The sequence below is a fragment of the Poecilia formosa genome, unplaced genomic scaffold, assembly GCF_000485575.1.
Source record: "Poecilia formosa unplaced genomic scaffold, Poecilia_formosa-5.1.2 Scaffold3, whole genome shotgun sequence".
In the NCBI taxonomy this organism is placed as follows: Eukaryota; Metazoa; Chordata; class Actinopteri; order Cyprinodontiformes; family Poeciliidae; genus Poecilia; species Poecilia formosa.
In genome coordinates this window covers 2,477,807-2,490,923 of record NW_006799942.1, presented here as the reverse complement: position 1 = coordinate 2,490,923, position 13,117 = coordinate 2,477,807, and the positions used below count along the sequence as shown (strand labels likewise).

At 36.4% G+C, this 13,117-nt stretch overlaps 1 protein-coding gene across 1 annotated transcript in view; it reads right to left on the bottom strand.

Annotated features, from left to right (window-relative positions):
- The window catches only part of rxfp2a (relaxin family peptide receptor 2a), an 89,471-nt gene that overhangs the window by 45,046 nt on the left and 31,308 nt on the right, over positions 1 to 13,117 (bottom strand). Inside the window, exons 3-5 of the mRNA XM_007554559.2 lie at positions 9,619 to 9,699; positions 8,803 to 8,908; positions 2,212 to 2,283 (exon numbers count right to left, since the gene is read on the bottom strand). Of these exons, the coding sequence (XP_007554621.1) occupies positions 2,212 to 2,283; positions 8,803 to 8,908; positions 9,619 to 9,699 (259 nt within the window). The remainder of the gene's footprint in view (positions 1 to 2,211; positions 2,284 to 8,802; positions 8,909 to 9,618; positions 9,700 to 13,117) is intronic.

The window sequence follows — 13,117 nt, the reverse complement described above, 5'->3', positions numbered from 1 at the left end:
GATATTGTTTGCAAACAAAAGTACCGACTCCTGTTGCATATTTGCACATGAACAGAAAACTATTGTTTGGTGGCAGATTGGAGTGGCGAGCTGGTTGAGTACTCCAACAAACACAACCTTGTTTCCTCCAAGGAAAGCACAGGTTATAAGTTTCAAACTAATTTCACTGGCTGAGTCTTGACGTTCACTCTTATTTGAACTTAAACCGCACAAAGAAACAAACAACTTCCTTCTCCAAACAGATACACACAGAGAAACACAGACAGATACTGCCTTGTTTCGAAAACAAAATCACTACGAGCCAAACACGAACTACCATCCAGCACAGTGTGCTCTAGAGGAGCATTTCAAATGGACATGCAGAGGCAGAATACCCGAGTCAAAATGTTGCACAACATAAAATATAGGAATAAAAATATAAACACACCTACAATCTCAAAGACTGACAAATGAATCCCTTCCAAAAGGTTCATGCACAACTACCTTAATTATATTGTTGTTTTCCATTTAGCAGATGACAGGTCTCCATGTGTTCTTTATAGAAAACCTTTTTTCAAATGAATGGTACAAGTCATTTTGACTTGGCATTTTGTGTAATACAAAAGGTTACAATTATTTCCATTGCAATAATTAGGTTATAGGAAGAAAATGCAGTAACACTTTATTTGAAGGGGTGTGCATGACACTGTCATAAACATGACATAACAGTTAACACTAAAAGTTGCATTAAAAGTCCATTAAAAATGCCAACTTTGCATTGAATTATCATAATTTACAAAATCATGCAAAGTTGGCACTCTTAATGGACTTTTAATGCAACTTTTAGAGCAACTTTGCATTAAAAATGTCATTATTTACCAAATGACACTCCATGACAACTGTCATAAACATTCATAAAGACTTCTTCATGTTCATGACAGGTGTTATGTCATGTTTATGACAGGGTCATGTCAGTCTTATGCAAACCCCTTCAAATAAAGTGTTACTGAAAATGGTATTTAATTTTTTGTGTGTGCGTGTATGTATGGGAGAATCTCTTTCCTCGAGTTGTTCCCATTTCTTCAGGGTCTGCAGCAGAATATATTTCTGATTATCTAATGGTATTTCAAAATGGGATCTCTATTGCATTTTAATTTTCACGTTTTAAAAACATGAATCCAGAAAATAGGTAATGTAAGGCTTGAAAAGTATGAACTAGATTTCCATCTGAATTTACCCTTTCAGATGGAAATATGTCTGGAACAATTTATGGAAGGTGGAAACAAGCGGCTCAAAGTTATAATCCCAACTGAATACCACTGTTGAGTTCGGAGTGGTTTTACTGATGTATAAGAATGTTACAAACATAAAACAATCTAATATACTACATGAGTGATTTTGCAAACAAAAACAACATCCATTTCCGATGTACAATGTGAAGCCAACACATAAAATGACTGAAACAAATGACTGACTTGTTTTCTACTCATCAGAAAGGCTCAACATCCTCCTCCATAAAAACTCACCCCATATTTTCAGAGTAATTTGAAATGTCCTGCCCTCTGTATTAAAGCTTTTTATGTGTCACAGTTCTTCCCTGCTAAACTCATTTGGCCCAGTGTTAATGCAGAGTCGAAAAGAGTTGCCTCAGAAAACCTTGCCAAGCTGTGGAAATGTGACTTTTTAAGCATAACGTATAATACGCAGTGATTAAAATCAGCCATCAACATCTGTGTGGCCAGTTTGCAGACAAATATAGTTGTGCAAAGAAATGTCTATAAAATTACACACAAATGATCAAAAACAACAACAAAAAAATCTGTATTTTCATCATACAATAAATTCTACTTTTAAATTTTATTTGAGGTGTTCAGAAAAATCCCTTCAACACATTTAATATTATTTGAATTTTAAAACTGCAGCACTCGTATAGCTGCAACATGGAGGTGCATTATAAAACAGGTTGATTTAATTTTTGTTTGACAGCTAAAATGTTTGTTTTTTTAAGACCAAATGAATCTTTGTTCATTGTGTCACATCTTACACTGTAGTTTTACCATTATAGCTTTACTTAATCCAGACACATTTTCCATTACTGTCTTTATGGCGTACCTTCATTTACATTTAAGTTTCCATTTAAAAAAAAAGCCCAAAATTTGAACTCTGATCCATTAAACCAATAAGTGGAACGTGTTTGTGAGGAACGGAAGCAGCAGGCATAAAATTACTCACAATCTCTCCAGTGCAGAGTATTCAGAGAAAACAAAGTCGTCCAGAATTTGGATCTTGTTGCTCCTCAGTGACCTGTAATAAAAGCCAATTAATGTCAGAATAACACTAAACACATTAAGCAGGATGAGCCACCTACAGGACAGTGAGTTGGGGGGGAAAAAAGTAAAATGACTGAAACAAATGAAGCATTATGAGCCCTGAGTAACCACACAAACAACCCCGCGTTTTTATTCAGAATGTTTTTGTTTTTAGCATTTTCTTTCACTATGAAAGGAGAAGAACCATCTGCCGGAGCTCTAAAGCACTTAAAAATGTCTGAGAAATTAAATAATTTAAGGAACATTATACTTTCAGAGCAAAATCTTCTGCAGTCTCAAACACAGAGGGAGGGCTAAAGCCAAATTTCTTGAAAGAATCTAAATGTCAGCGGCAGATCATCTCCAGTCATCAGAAAAATTGGTGTTTATCGAAACAAATTTGACTTTAAGTCTGCTTGATCAAAATTTCCACCATCAGCAGCAACAAAAGCCCTGCAAATATATATTAAGTTATGGACAATGAATTGAGGTCAATTAATCTGTTTGTTTCAAAAATAAATTCTCAAATCATGCAAATAATGCTAGAAAATAAGGGTATTCTACAGAAACACCTTTTTTTTTGCTTGTCAAGCTGAAATATTTCAGCATATAAAATTTCAAACCCGTTTCAAATATGGTTGATTTTTATTGTGCTCTTTAGCCAAAGAGAAAGTAAGAAAAGAGATAAAGATTACACAGACATTCTCTCTAGCCTTGGATGAACCAGGACAAAAGAATAAACAGTTAGTAACTTAAACGCTGATAAAACAAAAGGAATATACTTTCTTGGAAGGTGATGAATGAAGCACAAACAGCAGAGGGAACACGTTCTGGTTACACAAAAGTAAAACCATTCCAATTAATAAAAATGACCCATTGTTATGTGCTGGGAAACAAAATGCTACTAAATCATGCAGAGTCTGGTCCAGGACAGGACATTAGCTACAAACTGAAGCAAACTAAGGTGAGCAAATGAAAAAATGAGAGGCTTAGTTACTAACATCCACCTAACATTCATTCTTTCTCTTTGGAAGAGTGTTCTGACCAAGATAATAATCGATTTTTCTTACTTTTTAAATGTCATATTAAAAGACTCGATAATAAAAGTTTGTAAAAGTTCACAACAGTTCAAGGTGTCAGGCAAAACTAGTACTATGAGCCTGGAAAATGCATTCTACCCCACCTTTAAAGGGGCAGTATTAAGTATTTTCCGGGCACATAGTGATTTGTGGAAATATGCGGTGCTTTGGGGGAGCAAGCGTTTAGGCACCCCGATTAGCTGCCACTGGAAGGATCTCGCAAACATTCATCCATGTATCAAGGCAACACTCCTAGTATGCCCTTGATGAGGGAATAACTTTATAACATGATGTAAAGCTTAAAAAACTCAACCTAGCATAAAACTGCATTGCAACAGTCTAAAAGAACTGAATTAGCATTTATTTTTTCTTATTTGCAGACCTTTATGCCCTTTCACATTTGTCTGAAACGACTTCACGACTTGCTGTTTTTCCAACAATAAATATATCTATAAATCTTCTTGCACAAATTGTGATGTAAAATGGGTTAGAGTTGGTGAAACTGACTTCCCATAAATGTTAGTTATTGAAAATTCCTCTTTTTAAGTTTTATGTAAAAAACTGGATTGAGGTTATGTAGTGCTGAACCCTCAGTGCTCTTCTGCACTAGAGCTACATCTACATGTGGCACAGGAGAAGGCTGGAATCAAACCATCAACTTTCCGGTTGCAAGATGATTACTCTTCCGCCTGAATAATGTTCAATCAAGAGATTATTTTTGAATGTACGGTAACGTATTGCACATACATTAGTCAAAAATAACCCTGCAGAACAGTTATATTATTCTATACTATCCCTGCTGCTTGTATTCTTTTGTAAAATATAGTGAGATACAATAATTAGCCTTTTTGTTGGATTATTTTACATGATTTTAATGTTTTTAATGAACTTTTGAGTTAAACTCAAACAGCTCTCCTACCAGCAGTCTGCTGTCATCTTAATAACACACTGTCCTGTTCTGTGATCGACTGGATCACTTGGTAACGATGCTCTGAATCTGACTCAAAACTGCTCATTGTGAATTTCGGGATAAAACACTGGCGATCATGTTTCCAGCACTCTGTTGTGGCTTTAATTACATACAGAGATTTTAGGTAATTCTTTTGGCAGAGCAACGAAGTGTGAAGCTGAAAACAGACGTGTTACTGCAACAAGTGTAATTGGTCTGTTTATTTACATTATGATCTTTTAAAGAGTTGCCTTCTGGCAAATTTACAGTAAAATTCAATAATGTGCCCTTTATCTGTCAAATAATCTAATAAATAATATTTAGATCTCATTACGGAATAAAATGTTAATTCAGTTGCAGAGGGCCATTTTGGCGCTCAGTGCTCGTTTAACTCTGGCTCTGTTGCTTTTAAATGGCCTTGTGAAGAAATAAAAAGTAAATGGCAAGAAGTTTCAGTGCTTAACATTACTCTAAGTGTAACCTGGAGGGTCAGCCTGAGAGTGATGCACTGAATGGGAAATAACAGCCCTTTTATAGTGATTGGCACGATGTGGGATAGTAGGCCAGTCTAAGACCCATCCATCCATGTTTTATACCGAGGCTTTGCTATCTCCAGCATCCAGTATATAAGACACTGGGGAAACAAAAGTGGAGGTCACCAGTTTATCACACAATAGACAGCCTTGCACAGAGACACACCAAAGGGCAATTCAAAGTGACTGCACAAACAGAACAAGCAAACTCTCTAAGCAGGCGTGTGATTTGCCAGGAATTTTGCCACCATACTTCCCTCACACATTCTCTACAATTTGAAATGTTAACCACTAAATGTTTTGTAGATTCTTAGAGATTCTTTCTGGATCACTTTTTCAAGCATTTCAGATAAAAGCTACAATCTGTAAAACATTCTTAGCTTATTTGTGATAAGGGTTGGGGAGTAACAAGTAAAATGTAACATGTAACATTTAATGCAAAGCAAAAGCTACCACAATTCAGTACAGTTACTAATGACAATATTACGCATCATATCTGTTGGGGGCGGGGGATATTGTATCTCTATTTTTATTCATTTTCATTTTCTTTTGAAAACTATTAATAAATATGCAATTGAAATTAGGCAAACACCTTTTATTTACTCATTGTCTGAATTTAAATCAGACAAGACTTTTCATGTTTTAAGTCAGTTAGAATTACCAAAATAATTTCTCTTTGCTAAATGCCAGAATAATAAGAGTAAAAATGTGTCAAAGATTTTTTTATTTTTTATTTATTTAACTCTTGTTCAAATCACAAGTTTATCCATATTCATTATTATCTCTTTAAGCGGGGAGCTCCACAGGTCTGGCTCCTCCTTGGGGACATTTTCCAGATGGTGGAGGGTGATATATTCATCTGTTCAATTAACAAAAATAGACACAGTGGTAAATAAAGTAAACTTTATAAAGCGCATTTTACAGACCAGAAACATATTGTGTTATGCAATATGAGATAAATTTATCATCAACATATTAATTACGGCAGCTCATATGTAGTTGTGAAATGAGGGAAGCTGTAGCACAAGTGGAACTATCTGTTTATGACAAGTAGACAACGTCTGTTTCTCAGGAAAAATACATTATTGTGTTTGGTCCGTATAACCTTTATAACTTTGCCGCTTTATAAATGTATAAAAAAATAAATGTGTGGACTTTGAAGTGATTTTTAATTCATGAATGCTCTAATCAAATCTATTTTTTTCATCAGAAGTTACTTGCACAACTAAAGCAGCCGACATAAATTCATTTGTTTCAGACTTTGAGAGAGCCGTCCTCCCCTTCAAATCATCTCAGCGACTATAATAGTCTTCATTCAGCAGGTCTGCAGCACTGTTACTAACTGGAACATGCAAGCAAGACCACATATTCCCCATAACAGCATCCTGACACCGGCTGCCAGACGGATTTGAAATTAATTTTAAGCTCCTCTATGACTGATCCTAAATTGTGGAACAAATTGCCTCTTCACGTCAGGTCCTCTCCAGCATTAGACATTTTCAAAACCTATTTGAAAACTCACTTTTATTCTTTGACTCATAATAAGAATAAATTCTTACTGCTGTAAGTGTATCATTTACTACTCAAGATAAAAGTATGAGCCTGTTATGTAAAATTTACCTTTTGAGCTTTATATGATACCTGGGGTGTTGCTTTGATTCTTTCATCCATATTTCATATATTATATCTCCCCTGGCAGTCATTATTAATTAATAGCTAGCTAGTTATTAAATTAGTTATTCAATTAATTAGTTATTGAACCAACATGTTTAATAAACTTAAACTTTTCAGTTTAAGCAAAAAAAATGCTTGCTCGTACAAAACACGGCCCATTTCCACAAAGCTTGTTGTTGGAGCTTCCACCTCACAGAGCACCCCTACCTCACCCAATCCCCACTCAGCTCCTCTAGACTAGTGGCAGCAGCGATTAGCAAACACCTGGTGGAATCTGCTGAGCTTATTATATAAACTACTTCTCAGTCAGGTTTTGAAAGGCTTTGTTGTGATGATGCACTGAAGGCGGACTGTCGGAAAGGGACAGAGGCCATATAGGTATAGATACATTATGTTGTGCTATTTTAAATGATTATCACTTCAATTTTTAGAGTTATTTTTTTAAAAAGCCCAACTAGGGACAGATGCTGCGAATTAGCTGTTGCTATTGCACCATGATGCAAACATGGGACTCCTGTTTTATTCAGTTTGTCTATGTCGATGTGTGTCTGTCCCTATCAAATAAACTTTATAATAATAATACAGATCATTTTCGTGACAACTGAAGGTTAACAGTTACTTGATTGTGCCATGAAATGGAAAATACTAAATATAGCTCTTTTAAATTTTGTCGTGTCTTTCTTTCATTTGTTTCTGTCAAATTTGGCCATTTAAAATGTGCAGTTTGCACAACTGTTGATTCAGATGTATATTAGTAAACTGAAATGACTTTCACCGAGTCTGAAAAGTCAAAAGTTGAAAAACATCTTTTAAAGACTCCTGAGTGCACGTAGACGTGGACGGGGTGAAGAGGGCTTAAATCCAATCACTGCTGAAAAAGACACATAAGTTAAAATGTCAAGGCCAAGCCAAGAAATATTTTAGAACAGATTTTTCAAGGCATAAATATACGGATGAGATGAGAGCCTTGATGAAAGGATTCACGATGGGCAGCTGGTATGAGCGGTAATCATTAAATATGAGCTGGTTTAACCTTTTCAGATTGAAGGCAGACTCAAAGCCTACTCTCAAATCCACCACCAGTTTTTAGAAATCACTCACCTCAAGGTGTGGTTGAGAGAACAAAAAAAAAACATGTTTGTTTGTTTTTTATGCAGCACATGCATCAAAATACTTCACTGCATAACATTAAAGGAAATATTAAATGATATATTCTCCTAGATAAGCCAAAACCTTTCCCTTACTTTCGTACATTATTAGGTTGGAGGTTTATTAAAATTTTGTGGTTTTCAGTGATAAAATTAATCCCCAAAGAAAAACAAATTGCCTAATAACTGTGCACTCAGTACATATTGAGGTGACTCATTCTGATGGCTGCTCATTTGTTCAAAGTTCATTTACCTCACAGGACACCGACTCAGCCAATGACAGTCTGAGGGACAAATGGCACTTGGCAGACATTTTCTCTCAGACATGAGAATGTCTGAGAGAAAAGAAAGGCATAGCAGCATCCCGTTTGTCATTGGGTTGATTAATAGAATTATACTACAAATCATATTTACTAACACATAAACAAATAATCATTTTCCCTTGCTCTAACAAAACCAGCCTACCCTCTAAATATTTATTTTTAAAATTATCTTTAAATTAATTACGCTTAAGAAGAAGATGGTAAAGTCCTTTAGAAAAATGACCTTCATTTTTGAGCATCCACTTGGTGGAAAAGAAGGGATAATTTAATAAATCAAACTTATCTCATTTTACAGTGCGGTGGAAAATACAGAGACAGTGAGCAAAACAGAACATTTGGTCGAAATTATATTTAGAGCTCTAAAGCAGTTAAGACTCTATTTTAAAGAACTGATTGTCGGCGGTTTTTCCCACAAAATATATCACAACTATGTATTTAGTTTACAGGGGGGTTTATATGTTACCAAGCCGTTCTGGAAAACGTTTTCATATTCATAAAAACAGATTTATTTGAAAATGTTTAAATTTACTCAGGTTATCTTTGACTAATAAGAAAATTGGTTTAATGAAATGAAAAATGGGTACAGACACCGTCTGTGAGGGGGAAAGAGTCCTTTATATATTTTGCATTTCTGAATCTGTGTCAGTTTCAACATTTTGAGCAAAGCCACACAAAACAAAAATGTTTCTCTAACATCAACGCATCTCGAAACTTTCACAAAGATTCAGCTGCTGAAATGGACCATTCTCGTCAGAATGTGGAGGATTTAAGAAGTTCTTCTCAGCAGGATTAAGAGGGTTGAACTTACAGCCATGTAACATTTGGTGAAACCAGGGGAACCTCCTCGAGGTTGACCTCCACACACCTGACGTCTGTTTGGATGCAGTCACAACTTTCTGGGTACTCCTGCAAAACTAGCAGCACATACAGACTAAATGCAATTTGAGAGATTTGCTTGTATTTGAACACATTAAAGACATCAGGTAAAATTTAGATGTTTTTTTTTTCTGTTAAAAGAAAGACAATCTTTTTAAAATTGAACAAGATCATTTTCATATTGCCTTGCATTTGATCAATACAGATTTCAATTCAATGTTTTTTTTTTTTTTTTTTTGTCGTATTAGTTTTGATGCAGTTCATAGAAGTGGCCAACAGTGGCAATAGATGTGTTTGAGGGGACAAGCACCATAAACAAATTATGAGTCATTTGATCCAGAACATTAGTTTCATGTGTCTGCAGCCATCTGGAGTTTTTTTTTTTTACCCCTGGGCGGAGAGTAGGCACCCCCTGCTTGCTGCTAAATGGGGCGATTAGGATCTGCTTGCTGTCAGTCACACTGAGGCCAAATACAGTGAAGCAAAAGTTACCATTTGACTTTATTTCGGCATTTAGTGTTAGTGCTACCTTTATTTCTGAGGAATTTTTGGCTTTAATTGTTTCACAAGCTGTACTGGGATTTGGAGGTTAGCAGGCTTGCCCCGGGCATTTTGCATGCAGATGTTAAAACTGCAGAATCTGGATCTACAGATTTCTATAGAAATTAAGAAAGAATTCCCACCTAATGAATATTTGACTTGATGCACAGAGAAAGCACAAACTGAAAACATAATGAGAATTACTTACAGCATTCATTGAGAAAAGAAGAAATCGTTGGTCGGTTCTGAAGGGTTTCTCCGATGAAGTCTGCCAAACCGATGTTATCACCTGCAAATCACATCAAAGAACAACAAGTTGCTGATTTTGAATATTGAATTGAATATTTTTAAATCCATTTAAAACATTTTCTACATCTAATCTGGTTAATTTTTCATAATCATTTTTTTGTGTGTTTAGACTGGTACCCTGCAGGAGTTTTTAACAATTAATCTCATGTATGGTGGAGAATTTACAAACTCTGATGAGCCTCCTTAAGATTTTTTTTTCTTCTGAATGGATCATAATTCACCTCGCATATAGTGTTGTGCAGCTTTATAGAAAATTAATAAAAGAAGTAAATGTATATGACAAGGTGTTAACTGAGTATTTTGTTACTCAAGGTAAGATTTTTTTTAATGTAATTTATAGCAGCTCAATTTTAAGGGGAATTTTGCATAGATTAATCAAAACCTATTGTAATGAGACAAAAAGTAAACACTTTCATCTGAATTTTCTCCATAAAGTTCTACGCAGCTTTCAAAGCATCTTATTTAGCAGTAGTTGATCATGTTGGTAGCATTTGTCTTGATATGAAGAGAAGAGTGAATTACTAGAAACTGTAGAAGAAATAAGATTTCTAATGAAAGCAAATATAATTTAAAATCCCCTGAGATATTCAAAAGATTAAGATTTAGAATGACAATGACATATTTCAGTTAAAGTTTATAGAAGTGAGATAAAACAATTTAAATCTCTTTCTGCATTTAAAAGAAATTTGAAAATCATTGATTAAACTGATGTTTTTTGTGCATTTCTCCTGTATTTCAAATATGTCTAATTCAATCTGGAGAGACTCAAACGGAGAAAGAAGGCGATTAAAAGAGTTTAATGACAAAATGAACATGAAAATAAAAAGTCCTTTGGCGTTCAGGCCCCGGCCAGGGACATCGAGCTGGACTTCGATGCAGCATAGGAATGTAGACCCCCCCGGGGTCTGTACTGGTGGAGGCGGTCGGAGGAAGATGAGGCCCGATAGGTCCAGGTTGCAGAGAGGCGGGCGCTGATTGATGAGGCAGGTGCGACTAGAGTCTTCCAGACTGAACTTTTGTCAAGACTCCATTAGCCAATATAAGTTTATACTTCTTTCTGCTCCTTTTCATTCATGATTTATTTTAGTGAACTATTCATATTTGAGTCAATAAAATAAAACAAATTAAATTTAATACAGGTCTTAAATAAACTACCTGTAAGGTTTTTCTAATAAGTAACTGTTTAATAAAAAACAGATCGGTGGTAATGCAGCTGTTACACATCCCGTTGCCCACCAACCACGGCTTTTACTGCACATCCCTCATGCTATATTTAGATTGGAGGGACTGAAAGAGCTAGAAACGGCCTGACATCTTGTGCTGTACCAACATCCAAGAAATCAAACTTCTTAAAATCAGTTACAAAACATTTGAATAAATTAGCATTCCCTGAAAAACATGTTTGTCATTGTCTCTTTCCCAGTTCATGCCCTGTTGTTGCATTTATTCTTGGTGCCATGTGATGTAACTCTGTTTGTGTTTCTGTCCTGGAGGCAGCATTCTCCCTCGCCTGCAGCACTCCAATCTTCCAAATCAGTGGTTTTTAAACTTTTTTTTTTATGACAAGTGCCGCCTTCTGAAAAAAAAAAAACTAACAAAAAAAAGCTCTTAAAAGTACCCCTTTTATGATGGGCAATAAAATACGGCTGTACAAGCTTACCCTTTTCAGCTAGGTACAGTTCAAACATTAAACAGTCGTTACTTTTTTAGTGTTTTCGGTCACTCCTATTTCTAAAGCACTAAAGAATAAAAACAAAAAAATAAAATAAAATAAACTGTTATTCAAGTCAAAGAGGAGTCGCACACAAAAATTCCCTCTTAAACACATATTCAGTGTGTATCACGGTGCATGGTTTGGCTAATGGTGGACACAGTAACAGCTAAGAGTTCTTACAGTTATTTAAAGTTTTAATCAAATGAAACTGGAAGCAAACAGGCTCTTTCATGGTCAGAACACCAGAAAAGCTTCATGACTGAATGCCATCTTCCACTCACGCCTGAGAAACTTCAGTCAGATGTTGAACACCTCTTGGGGAGGTGGCAAAGGGGGTAATGCATATTCGGAGGCCTCCATCCTTGAAGCGGGCCGTTACATGTTTGAATCCTGGCCTGTTGACATTTGCCACATGTTTTCCCACTTTCTCACAGCCTTGTTTCCTGTCAATCTATGAAATAGAAGCTACTAGAGCCAAAAAAAAAGGATCCTTTGAAAAGGATTTGTTGTGGTCAACTGGTGTTGAAGCATCTGAAGGACCTCACAGGACAAACGAGTCGACAAATGATGGGGCTAGACCTCATCTTGCACCACCACGACTACTCAGTCAGGATCCTGTTTGTGGACTTAGGCTCAGCCTTCAACCCCACCAACCCATCAGAAGCTCACAGTTGTGGCCTCCACCTGTCAGTGAATCACAAGAGACTGGGAAGCATCTTCTCAAGCACAAGAACCACCAGCACAGATGTTGTGTTTTCTCTTGCCAATAGAATTTACGTTTATAGCCAAAATTCAACCCTAATCCGACCCAAAATTTGGGCCAAAATTATTTAGTTGAAGTAGAGAAAACTAAATGAGAAAGCACAACGTAAAGTTGTGTTAATCTGCTTATTATAAAATGGGTAGAATTATGTGGAATCAACTTTTTTGAGCTTCGCATCACGTTATGATGTTATTCCCTCATCAAAAACATACTCAGAGCATCGCCAAGATTCTTTCTTGCATGTTTGAGAAATCCTTTAACTCCCATCGTAACCATTCAGCTGTGCCAAAACGCCTGGTGGAACGAAGTGCCGCCTTCGACAAAAACGCCACCTCAAAGCTGCAGTTTCCAAGCTTCCAAACTTCTTCCTGCTCCTAAGAATCATCTTAGGGTGCGTTCACGCTGCATCCTGAAGTGACTCAATTCCGATTTTTTTGACGTAATGCGACTTGTATCCGATCTTTTCATGGCAGTGTGAACAGTACAGGTCAGATTCTTTTTCGAATGTGACCCATACCCGACAGTATCCGATTCAAATGCGACCTAACGTTCAGGTCGCATTCATCCGAACTGAACGTCACTGATTCTCAACAAACCTCACTATTCTGCGTCCTGATAAGCGCAAGTGGGAAGAAAAACAACAACTGTGTTTTTGTTGTGACCGAATTCAGGGTCTGCGTCCTTCGAAGGACTGGTCTATGTAGGACGGGTCCTTCGAAGGCCGGGAATAAACAAAGACCGGAAGAAAAATATCTGTGGATTCGGACAGGTCTAGCTTAACCAACTGTCCCCGCTCCCACCTCAGCGTAACTCATGTTGCCAAGCAACCGTGACAGCGCGAAGCAGAGAGCGGAGAAGGAAAAAACAATGGAGCCGAAGTTTGTTTTTTAGTCATGTATTACTGATTTCTATATTGTTCTT